The following is an 11,988-nucleotide window of genomic DNA, read 5'->3' as shown; positions in this document are numbered from 1 at the left end:
GGGGGGGGCAGAAACATCCTGACATGTCAGAGTCCTTCAGACTCTCTGATCATAAAGACGCGTGGTGAAGCGGCGAGGGAAAATGACGAGGAACGGTTTTAAAAGTCGACCTCGGTGGGCAACGTTTCAGATCAGGAGGAGAACGTGTGTGTGAATAATCCCAGGATGAGTCTGCAGGGGGCGCTAGCTGAGAGCTCACACCTTTAAGTCATCCACGGGGAGCGGCGTCACTAGATGGGGCCCTCGTTTGTATCTTTGAAGTTAGTTTGAGCGGCGCCATGGACGGATGTCTGTAACCGAGCTGCTTCTTTAACCTCTCAGCTCTGCAGTGATGTGAGGGTTAGTGTGGACGCCATGCCACTCAACGTGGGCGTGCAGGCGGGCTTTGTAAGCTCGATGTGTAGTTTGTAGTTTGTAGTTTTTGTGGTTGTAGTTTTTAGTTTGTAGTTTTTGTGGTTGTGCACTTTTGGCTAACTTTACTCAAACAAAAACCCGCCTACATGAGGACTGTGACCACATGAGGAGGTCGTCGTCCTGCTCCGCCGCTGTTCTCCTCTCTCATCCATCCAGAGCGTTTGGACTAATAAGCGGCGATACTCTCGAGGTATTGATCATGAATTGGATTTACATTAACGGTATCTCCCAGAGGAGCGTCTCTCGAGGGCGTGAAACAAATGAAAACACCTCTCAATCTGCTCAGCGAGGTGATGGATCGTTTACTTTAGTAACTCTGACCCCTAGTGGTTAAAATGGGTACTGCAGTCTAAATTCTAAACATCATAGAGCTGTCTCCCCCCCCCCTTCTGTAGAGTCCATGCTCACTCAGGTCACCATGTGGTGGACTCTGAAGCTTCAGTGTTTATCCAGCTCTGCATGGGTCTGTAAACCTTTCTGTGTTCTAACCTCTCTCCATTTTTCAAAAGCATCTCCAATATTGATCCAAGTTTGAGCACGTTTCTGCTCGTGGAGCTTATTAGAAACATGCAGAGGCTTTTTAGGTCGGGTACAATCACTTCTATCTGAACCACTTCTCTTGCCCGCTTCCATCGCTGCAACACCTGTTGACCTGATAACTGCTCTCATATCTGGCAAACCGAGGGGCGTCCAAAACGGCCGTGTGGGGGAGGGGCTTAAAAGCGCCTACCTTCTCTGGTCCAAACAAATCCAGAGCATTCAGGAGCAGAATCTAAAGTTAGAAGGAGGACATACTGGCTGCTGCATTGTTGTCAGAGAAGCCAGCACTTCAACATGTTTCCTTAATGATCAGATAGTAAGATACCTTTATCATCTCACTCTCTACACAGCTCACTGATTGGTGCTTTATATTGATATATAATCATCCTAACTCCAGAAGCTGAAGTTCTCACTCATAAATATTGATTCTAGTGAAACTGTTTTCTCTGATGAGATCAAAAGTGAAGATGAAAATGTGCTGCTGTAACCTCCCTCCCCTCTCCTCTTCTTCTACTGTTGTTTTTGTTGTAGTTAATAATGTATGTTTGTGTTGATCTGTGAGTTGCTGCAGTGCAGACGGTCAGACTCTAACCCTAAAGCCTCCTGAGGATGACGATGAGTCTGCAGAGCTGTGAAACCTGCAGGATTTAAAACATGCAAAACATGAACACAGCTTTACAGTCGTCTGCTGCTTCTGTTTTCTTCTTCTTTCTCCCATCTGTCTTTTCATCTCACTTCATCTTCTCACCTGCAGACCCTCACCTCCTTTTCCTCCTCTTCTTCCTCCTCCTCTTCTTCCTCCTCTTCTTCCTCCTCCTCTTCTTCCTCCTCTTCTTCCTCCTCCTCTTCATCCTCCTCTTCCTCCTCTTCTTCCTCTTCCTCCTCTTCCTCTTCCTCCTCCTCCTCTTCATCCTCCTCTTCCTCCTCTTCTTCCTCCTCTTCCTCTTCCTCCTCCTCTTCCTCTTCATCCTCCTCCTCTTCCTGCTCCTCCTCTTCCTCCTCCTCCTCCTCTTCTTCCTCTTCCTCCCCTTCTTCCTCCTCCTCTTCTTCCTCTTCCTCCTCCTCTTCTTCCTCCTCTTCTTCCTCCTCCTCTTCTTCCTCCTCCTTTTCCTCTTCCTCTTCCTCTTCATCCTCCTCTTCTTCCTCCTCCTCTTCTTCCTCCTCTTCTTCCTCCTCCTCTTCTTCCTCCTCTTCTTCCTCCTCCTCTTCTTCCTCCTCTTCCTCCTCCTCCTCTTCCTGCTCCTCCTCTTCATCCTCTTCCTCTTCATCCTCCTCTTCCTCCTCCTCTTCCTCTTCCTCTTCCTCTTCCTCCTCCTCCCCCTCTTCCTCCTCTTCCTCCTCTTCCACCTCCTCCTCTTCATACTCATCCTCTTCCTCTTCCTCCTCCTCTTCATCCTTCATCTTGTAGTTCTCCTGTGATCTTGTAGTTCTCCTGTGATCTTGTAGTTCTGCTGTGATCTTGTAGTTCTCCTGTGATCTTGTAGTTCTCCTGTGATCTTGTAGTTCTCCTCTGATCTTGTAGTTCTGCTGTGATCTTGTAGTTCTCCTCTGATCTTGTAGTTCTGCTGTGATCTTGTAGTTCTCTTGTGATCTTGTAGTTCTCCTTTGATCTTGTAGTTCTCTGTGATCTTGTAGTTCTCCTTTGATCTTGTAGTTCTCTGTGATCTTGTAGTTCTCCTGTGATCTTGTAGTTCTCCTTTGATCTTGTAGTTCTCTGTGATCTTGTAGTTCTCCTGTGATCTTGTAGTTCTCTTGTGATCTTGTAGTTCTCTGTGATCTTGTAGTTCTCCTCTGATCTTGTAGTTCTGCTGTGATCTTGTAGTTCTCCCTGTGATCTTGTAGTTCTCCTGTGATCTTGTAGTTCTCTGTGATCTTGTAGTTCTCCTCTGATCTTGTAGTTCTTCTGTGATCTTGTAGTTCTCTGTGATCTTGTAGTTCTCCTCTGATCTTGTAGTTCTCTTGTGATCTTGTAGTTCTTCTGTGATCTTGTAGTTCTCCCTGTGATCTTGTAGTTCTCCTGTGATCTTGTAGTTCTCCTGTGATCTTGTAGTTCTCCTGTGATCTTGTAGTTCTCTTGTGATCTTGTAGTTCTCTGTGATCTTGTAGTTCTCCCTGTGATCTTGTAGTTCTCTTGTGATCTTGTAGTTCTCTGTGATCTTGTAGTTCTCTGTGATCTTGTAGTTCTCTGTGATCTTGTAGTTCTCTGTGATCTTGTAGTTCTCCTTAACGATGACTCCTAAGGGACAATGGTTTCCAAAGGCTCAGACCGTCTGAGGTCAGACATCTTTGTGTAACGTTTGTTGAGCCTTTTCTGTCCTGACGCAGATACATTACGCTTTAGATGGATTCCCTGAGCCGGCCATCGATCCCGCCTTTTCTCCAGCGACGGGCAAAGATGGCGTCTGAGTGTTTTGGCCGCCGTTCAGACTGATAGATGAGCTCCACTCCGACTGCCAAGCTGTCCTCACCGGCTCTTATTTCTCCCTCTGATCAGCTAATTCTCCTCCACACACGAGATCAATGTCGGCCTGAGAGGACGGGTATCTGCTCCATCTGTGACCTCTGACCTCTCCTCGCTGTCGGCCCCTCGGTGTGAAACAGTCGTGTAGTTTAGCGTGTTTGACGGGGAGTGACTCAGCTGAAAGCAGGAACGCGGAGGCAGAGTGAGAGTGAAGGATGGAGATGCAAAAAAAATGGAGGAGGTCGGAGAAAAGATGGCCGACGGCGTGGGAGTCGTAGAAACAAAAGAAAGTGGTAACAGGCGACTGTGGAGGAGGAGAGAACAGATGGGTTTATAATGCCTTGCTGCTCTAAGAGGTGTGTGTGTGTGTGTGTGTGTGTGTGTGTGTGTGTGTGTGTGTGTGTGTGTGTGTGTGTGTGTGTGTGTGTGTGTGCGCAGAGACCCCCGGAGAAACACCAAGTGGATAAAACTTGTTCTAAAACGAGGGTGAACTTTGTGTTGTGTTTTACCCGTGGATGTGGAGTTGTTCTACTTCCTGTTGGACAGGAAGGTGACAAACACCGGCGGTTAGCTTATGCTAGCATGCGTTAGCTTGCAGCGTAGGTACAAGCAGTAAACGTACACACTACGTCCTGCAGGGGGCGGAGCTTCTGGTGGCGATGAGCACAGGAGGAGAGGGAGTTGTGTTTACAAACTGTAATGCACAAATGTTACTGACTCCACCTTTCAAAATAAAATTAGTGAGGCTTTTATTTTGAAGGTTTGTACTGTCTTAAGCTGAGAGTACATTACTTGATGTGTGCTTTTATTTTGAAATAAAGTAAGGACCTTCAGGTAGATGTTAGGACGTTGTTCCTGTAAGTTTTTATGAAAGTGATTTCTCTGTAACATGTGAAGAATAAAGTCAACACCTGTCAGGTGTGACATCACAGCGAGCACGAGGAGCCGCAGGATTAGAAACAGAAGACGAGAACAGAGAGACGTGGAGTTAAGTAACAACGTGTCAGTACACCTCTCTGCTACCAGACAGACGTGTGTGTGTGTGTGTGTGTGTGTGTGTGTGTGTGTGTGTGTGTGTGTGTGTGTGTGTGTGTGTGTGTGTGTGTGTGTGTGTGTGTGTGTGTGTGTGTGTGTGTGTGTGTGTGTGTGTGTGTGTGTGTGCCGTTCCAGGAAACATGAGAGGTCTCAGTTGGATTCCTGTCTCCATAGCAACTGCATCTTCCTGCTCATCTGTCCGTCCTCCTCGTTTTCTCTCCTCTGATTTTGTATTTCAGTTTATATTTCAGCTTCTCTCTCGTCCATCTGTCTCTCCCTCTTTGATTTTGAAGCACGTCCTCTGTAACACACACACACACAGACACACACACACACACACAGACACACACACACACACGCTGTAGGTGCTCAGGTGTGTCAGCTGTTATTTTGATGAAGACGTGTGCCACCTGCTTCAGAACGCAGACACAAACACGCCGCTTTAATTTAAATTGAAAAGTTTTAAAACAAAGTTTGCTTTTTATAGTGAACTTTTTTTCTTTAGCGCCCCCTTGTGGCTGATATTAATCATTTGTATGAGTGATGGAGCAGATTGATCCTCTTCATGTTGAGCTTCTGGGTCAGGCTCCTTTAAGGGTCATCAGGTGGTGCCCCGATGGCCTAGAGGTTGGTCCGAGGGTTCTCTGGGCACACGGCCCAGGTTCAAGTCCGACATGTTATTCCTTTGTGTGATTCCTCTCTCTCTCTCTCTATCTCTCTCTCTCTCTCTCTCTCTCTCTCTCTCTCTCTCTCTCCCTGATTTCTAACTCTATCCAACATCCTGTTTCTGTAATCTGAGGGGTCCTGGGATGATGTTTGATGTTTTTACAGTCATGATGATCATCTGCAGATATTTGGGGTGAAAAAAGTTTAAACTTTGCATCTTTATGATCAACACCCATTTATTCACAACGTGATGTTGTTAATGCAGCGAGAGAACATCAACACGTGTTTCTCCCTGCAGAGAGCTTCATGTATTTATATACGCTGACATGCTGTGTGTGTGTGCGTGCGTGCGTGTAGCCCACTTATGCGTGGGTGGATGATGTGAGTCACGATTGTGGAAACCCCCCCCCCCGCTTGTCCCTCCTGCAGCCTGAATGATATTAGAAAGCGAGAGGTGTCACTCTGCAGTGTTTTCCTGCGGCCACAGATTCATCAGAGGAAGGAGGCTCACATTTGAAACGGATGGCGGTGAAGGAGGTTGTAACTTCACGGGGCAGCATCAGTGGAGCAGCTCTCTGTTTACATCCTGATTGGCTTAATTCAGTGGTGTCCAAACGTTTTCTGCTGTTCCTCCTTTGCTCTGACGCTCCCTCCCCCTCCTCACCATACACATAGGAACACTGTCAACACATGAAAGCAGGTAGAGGATGTGGTCTTCAGGATTGGGTCCCACCTGTGGCTCCTTTCCCGCATGTCGTTCTCTCTCTCTCTCTCTCTCTCGCCCCGGTTTCCGGCTCTGTCCACTGTCCTGTCTCTCCAGTGGAAGCACAAAAAGCCCAAAAATAAATCTCTTAAAAAAACAAGAAATGAACGGGCTTCTTTGTGTTCGGCTTCATGTCGTCACAAGATAAAACTCTGAGGCACAACCAAGTGACAACATCTGGTGTTAAAAAATTAAAATGTGTAAACTCCTGCAGTTCCTGGAGTGTCCACTAGAGGCTGGCTGCAGAAGCACAGGAAGTCACATACACACCCATTCTAAAAAGCCTGTTTTTACAGCAGAGATTAACATGTTTACAGCCTGGGTATGCGTGTAGTATCAGTGTAGTTAGCATGGTGGGTTTTGATTGGTTAAAACCGGGACAGGGATTCTTCAAAACCAGGACATGATAGTGTTTTATAGATATTTGTGGGGACTCAACAGCAGCAGCCTTTATTATGTATGCAGGATGAAAAGAAGCGCAGCGTGGACTCAGCAGAAATCTAACTCCTTCATTTTCATAACACGTTCAATAATTCATTCACAACAACACAAAGAAGTGGAGTGAAACCCGAGCGAGCACAAAGACCGGATGCAGATTCAGACTCCTGCTGTTTGGTGTTTAAAGTACCAGGATGAAGAGGCTCGTCTGCAGACGTTTCACTCACTCGCTTTGATACATCCTTCAGACTTTAACAATAACACCGAGCAGTTAAAGGTTAAGAGACAGACGAAGCAGTCCTCGTCTTCACAGCTCCCTCTCTCAGCTGGATCCATTAGAAGTTCAAAATGAGTCCTGCCTCTTTGTCCCCCCATTACAGTGTTTATATCTTTCTTTCTTTCTTTCTTTGTGTTTGTGCTGCAGAAAGTCAGCGAGAAGGTCGGAGGAGCCGAAGGAACCAAACTAGACGATGACTTCAAAGAAATGGAAAAGGTAAATCCAGAGTGTGCATCACATAAAATAAAGAGATACTCCGAACACAACAGAGCTACAAATCAAACCAAAGCTGTTTTAAACCCTCAGACATCAGATTAATTTACGACCCTCTGAAGTCATTAAGGACAAAAATGTCCACTTCCAAAAAACTGCTATAAAAATAGAACAGATTGATATTTTTTTCTACTTTTTTCTGCATAAATCTCTTAAACAACTTCAGCCCTGCTCAAAACTACCAAACATTCAATAATGTCCAGTTTGATTACTTGATGTCACTGTTGTTATTTAAGAAAAAAACACAAAACAATCTTTTTTTATAACAAATATTTGGTGGCTGGGTTTTTTTTTTTTTTTTTTAATCAGTCTTGGATTTGTCAAAGATTATCCAAAATATTGACTTTGATGCATTGTTAGTTTTTGTGTAGCATCAGATTTCAAATGAAATTCCCTCTTTGGACATTGGAGGATGAAAATGTGCCAGTTTGATTACATGATTCTGGCATTTAAATGGTTAAATTCCTGATAATTATTCAATATTTGATAGTTTTGAGCAGGGCTGGAGTAGTTTAACAGATTTATGCAAAAAAAAGTAGAAAAAATATCAATCTGTTCTATTTTCATATCAGTTTTTGTAAATTGGACATTTTCACCTTCCAATGTCGTGTTATCTCCATATTTGACAGTTTTATTCACGTTACCGTTGCATATCTCTCACTATTCTTCTTGATGTGTTTCCCTCTGTAGAAGGTGGACGTCACCAGCAGAGCAGTGTTGGACATCATGACCAAAACCACAGAGTACCTTCAACCTAACCCAGGTATGAAACACACAGTCCAGCTACATGAACTCTGAAACAGCAGCAGCAGCAGTCGCTTTATAATCCAACCCCTCGCGTCCCTGCAGCGTCCAGAGCCAAGCTGAGCATGATCAACACCATGTCAAAGATCCGCGGGCAGGACAAAGGACCCGGCTACCCGCAGGCGGAGAGCGTCCTGGGAGAGGCCATGTTGAAGTTTGGACGGGAGTTAGGGGAGGAGTCAAGCTTCGGTGAGTGACGATGTAAACTAAGTTGCTAGTTTTGCTAGATAAAAAGCTCCTCAGACATTAATTTCGGTCACTACCCATTGTTACCAATTATTTTCAAACTCTGCCAAACTCTTTATTCCCTATCCCTGATGAAGGCCACAAGCCGAAACTCATCGATGTAACAACGTTGATCTTTGAATTACAAATGTTGATGGAGCTTTCTGACCTCTTCAAACTCTGATTTCCCGATCGCCCTCGACCTCTCAGGTTTGGCACTGATCGACGCCAGTGAATCGATGAAGGAGCTCGGGGAGGTGAAAGACGCTCTGGACATGGAGGTCAAACAGAACTTCATCGACCCGTTGCAGAACCTCCACGACAAAGATCTCAAAGAGATACAGGTAAACAGAACGCCTGTGATTGGGTCCCGGTTACATCATTACCTGATACCAGTCGTTCTTAATATGTCTAGAACTGGACCAGGAGAAGTTATCTTAATGACATATTTGACACAGTTGTTCTTATCCTGATTTTTTCCATCGTTTAGCACCATTTGAAGAAGATGGAGGGCCGTCGTCTAGACTTCGACTACAAGAAGAAGCGTCAAGGGAAAGTCCAGGACGACGATCTCAAACAGGCGCTGGAGAAGTTCGACGAGAGCAAAGAGATCGCGGAGCAGAGCATGTTCAACCTCCTCGAGAGTGATGTAAGGACAGTCTCATCTTTTTTTTTTGTGACTATTATAGGATTATAGGTTTTCATCATCAATGAATCTGAAAATGATCGTGATTTGTGGAAGAGAATGTATTTTTTGGCAAAGAGAAATCCAAGAAAAACATTTACTATCTTTGAACTGTTTGTCAGAAAACAATCGTTGCAATGAGTTGAAGCTCTTGTTGACTTGTAACATATTTTGCACCAGTAAAAAAGAGTTGTGGATCCACAAGCAGTTTAATGTAGTGTGGTTTGTTGGTTTTCAAAGAACAGGACGGGAACAGAAATGGGTTAATGTAAGCATGTGGATGCAGACGATTCCAGTAACCCATGAGAGAGTTCAGTTAGTGATGAACTCTGGATGTTGTTTCAGAAACTGCAATGTGAGGGCTGCCATCACTCTACCAATCTAACACCTTCTTTTTAGCTCCCTTTGAGCTCAAAAAGTCAAACTCTAGCTTCACCTGTCCATTTGAGGGATGGTTAAAGAGAACTTTATGCAGAGGCATGTTTCTGACACCATTTCCTGTAGACAGTAAGGCAGGTTTGGTCATTGAAATCTTCTGTGTAGCTCCAGAATGTTCTGACCTTTAAGACCAAACCAGTGCTAAACCGTTCAAGAGTATGTGCTCTGAGTTAGTGCGCTGTTCGTCACTGACCTGTGAGGCGTTATATCCCAATGGCATTGACCTTGTTTGCACCCTAAAGGTCTGAATTATTAAATATTCAACATGTCTATTGTTGTTGTTGACATGGTTCCTCTGTTGCTATAGTTGCGCCAACACTTCTCGACGGGATCCCAGTATATTCAAAACCGCAATGGAATAACAAAAGGGCAGCAACCCTGAGCCGTGCTGTGCCAAGCCATACCCAGGCCCAGTGGGGTGCAGAACAGAGCTATGTAAGGGGGAAAAACAAGGTGTGTATGTGTGTGTTGCAGATAGAGCAGGTGAGCCAGCTGGCAGCGTTGGTTCAAGCACAGTTGGAATACCACAGCCGCTCTGCTGAAATCCTCCAACAGCTCTCCAGCAAGATGGAGGAAAGGTATTGATCCATCTGCCTACCTTTTGGTAAAAAATAAACCGACAGAAATAGACTAATATGATCTGAGAAACCTTGTTTTAACTGTGTATGGAACTTCACCCAGGATCAAAGAAGTGTCCAGTAAACCGAGGAAGGAGTACGCTCCCAAACCCAGGATGACCCTGGAGTTGCTGCCCCCCAGCGAAAACCAAAACGGGGGGATTCACTCTGCCAAATCGCCAGGAAGATCACCAGGTGAAGGACAGAAGTATATACTCAAATGATGAATGATTGTCTGTCAGTCTTCTGCCAGAATCTGATTACTATAAAGTGTTCATCCAGCAAACATGGGGGGGCATTCAGGAACTAAACACAGCATCATCCTGCACAGCTATCACGTTGTGTCCCATGTATTGTGGAAGTCCAACATGGAAGAAGATTTGTTGTGATATTCACCGATAATAACACAGCGCCATTTATGTTACACAAGGGCAAGCTATGATTGGTCTGGATGCAGTGTGAAACCATGAAATGCCTCTTGGCCAATTCATGCAAAGAACTTATGGTCCTTTTTTCCGACCAGGTTAATATATATTTAGGTTCCAAACCAACAACACACAAGACTCAATTGTCCTGCAATCGGCATTAAAACGACCCTCAATAGGGTCTTGCACCGTGTCGGACCATGGTACTCAATTAAACCTGTGTTTGTTTGTCCCACCACAGCTCCCATGGACCAGCCGTGTTGCCGAGCACTCTACGACTTTGAACCGGAGAACGAAGGCGAGCTGGGCTTCAAAGAAGGCGACATCATCACCCTGACCAACCAGATTGACGACAACTGGTACGAAGGCATGATCAATGGCCAGTCGGGATTCTTCCCAATCAACTATGTGGATATCCTAGTGCCACTCCCTCATTAGGTACCGCCAATGACCTGACCTTTTCCCCCCCGACCAATCAAGACATCCCCAGAAACAGCTTGTATTTGCGTAAACAACAAACCACGCCCTTCTACTTCTGTGCTTCTGTGCGATTCCGCTTTCACAAAACGGACTGAAACGACTGCGACAGAGAAAGAGACAGGATGGATAAGCTGGGGCGGTAGTACAGTGATTCTCGGACAGGAAGTGTTGGGAGATGCAGAAGAGAGGAATTCAAAGAGATGGTGATCTTTTACTGCACAGTGCTCACTCAGCAGTGCTCCGCTCGGCCAGGCAGCACCGGATCCCAATGAAGCATTGGAGACTTATGAATAAGGCACGGTGTGTATGTACGTGCATGTGTGTGTCTTTATGTGCGTTTTGACCTGTTCTTACTCTACTATGATCAAGCCAGCACAAATTCCTGCTCGACAGTTAAACTGCCTGACAGCTTTCTTGGTGATACTGTCTTCTTGCTGTATTTCTCTAAAAGTACTTGTGTCTTTTCTACCTTGACATGCCTTCTTTTTCTCTTCTTCAGCCCTAGATTTCTGCACTTTCTATCTTTGTTCCTTCCCTCCTTAGCTAGCACTGCCTTTCAGCATGGCTCCATGACGTAAACAGACCTCTAACCCATGATCCAGACTTAACAGTGGGTCATCCGACCCTCCTGTTTTTGTTTTACTCAGACTTTTCTAACATACTAATTTTTTCAAGAGTCTGCATTGAATCTCCACTTAGTGGCTATATGCATGAACCAGCCAATCAAGGAATGGGGTGATAAAACACCTGCAAAATGCAGTTCTCAAAGAGGTATCTTTGGGATAAAGCAGTAACTGCAATAAGTAGCTTTTCCAGAATGAAGGTGAGAATACGTGTTTGGAAACCCATTGATCTTATAATGGGGAAGGGGCAGGTTTTTAAGGTTTTCGGGTCAGGAAACTAGTTAATTCTGTCATTCAGCATTTCAGGAAAAGCATTGAAGAGGGAAGGTTGGGGATGATCGACCCAACAGCAGCGATATGCTAACACAACCAGCACAGGCCAGTTTTTGATAGGTTGTTGAACAGTTACCTTATCCGTTTTACAATGGGCATCTGTATACTCTTCTAAGTTACTGGATCACAGTGTTTTGTGCGTACTGTGTGGAGTAAATGCTTGTCGATTTGTTATATCTGTGGCTTTTGCATGCAAGACTGCGTGACGATGTGTAGCTGTTCTAAAGGTCCTGTTTTAAAGTTTTCTACCTTTGATTAGTTGAAGTCCAAACATACCATACCCTCTTCCAAGATCCCTTAACTCCAGTAAACATTGGATACCTCAAATATATTCTTGAATGCTGACAACATTGTGAAACCTTTGAATCATCTCCAGCTCTCTATGTCTTGGAATCCACCAATGCCACCTTGGCAGCAAGTACAGTATAACAGTTAGAACTTGTTCTGATCTACAGAATTTTGAAGAGTCTTGGTACAACTTCTCCAATCCC

At 45.0% G+C, this 11,988-nt stretch overlaps 1 protein-coding gene across 1 annotated transcript in view; it reads left to right on the top strand.

The window, feature by feature from the left end:
* LOC132958632 (endophilin-A1-like) overlaps positions 1–11,988 on the top strand; it is a 19,086-nt gene extending 7,098 nt beyond the window's left edge. Inside the window, exons 2-9 of the mRNA XM_061031588.1 lie at positions 6,742–6,810; positions 7,558–7,630; positions 7,717–7,860; positions 8,107–8,240; positions 8,387–8,545; positions 9,494–9,597; positions 9,701–9,831; positions 10,303–11,988. Coding sequence (XP_060887571.1) covers positions 6,742–6,810; positions 7,558–7,630; positions 7,717–7,860; positions 8,107–8,240; positions 8,387–8,545; positions 9,494–9,597; positions 9,701–9,831; positions 10,303–10,499 — 1,011 coding nt within the window. The 3' untranslated portion in view covers positions 10,500–11,988. The remainder of the gene's footprint in view (positions 1–6,741; positions 6,811–7,557; positions 7,631–7,716; positions 7,861–8,106; positions 8,241–8,386; positions 8,546–9,493; positions 9,598–9,700; positions 9,832–10,302) is intronic.

This window comes from Labrus mixtus, chromosome 23 (genome assembly GCF_963584025.1).
Source record: "Labrus mixtus chromosome 23, fLabMix1.1, whole genome shotgun sequence".
Taxonomy (NCBI): Eukaryota; Metazoa; Chordata; class Actinopteri; order Labriformes; family Labridae; genus Labrus; species Labrus mixtus.
The sequence above is the reverse complement of the archived record's forward strand: the minus strand, read 5'-3'. Positions and strand labels throughout refer to the sequence as shown.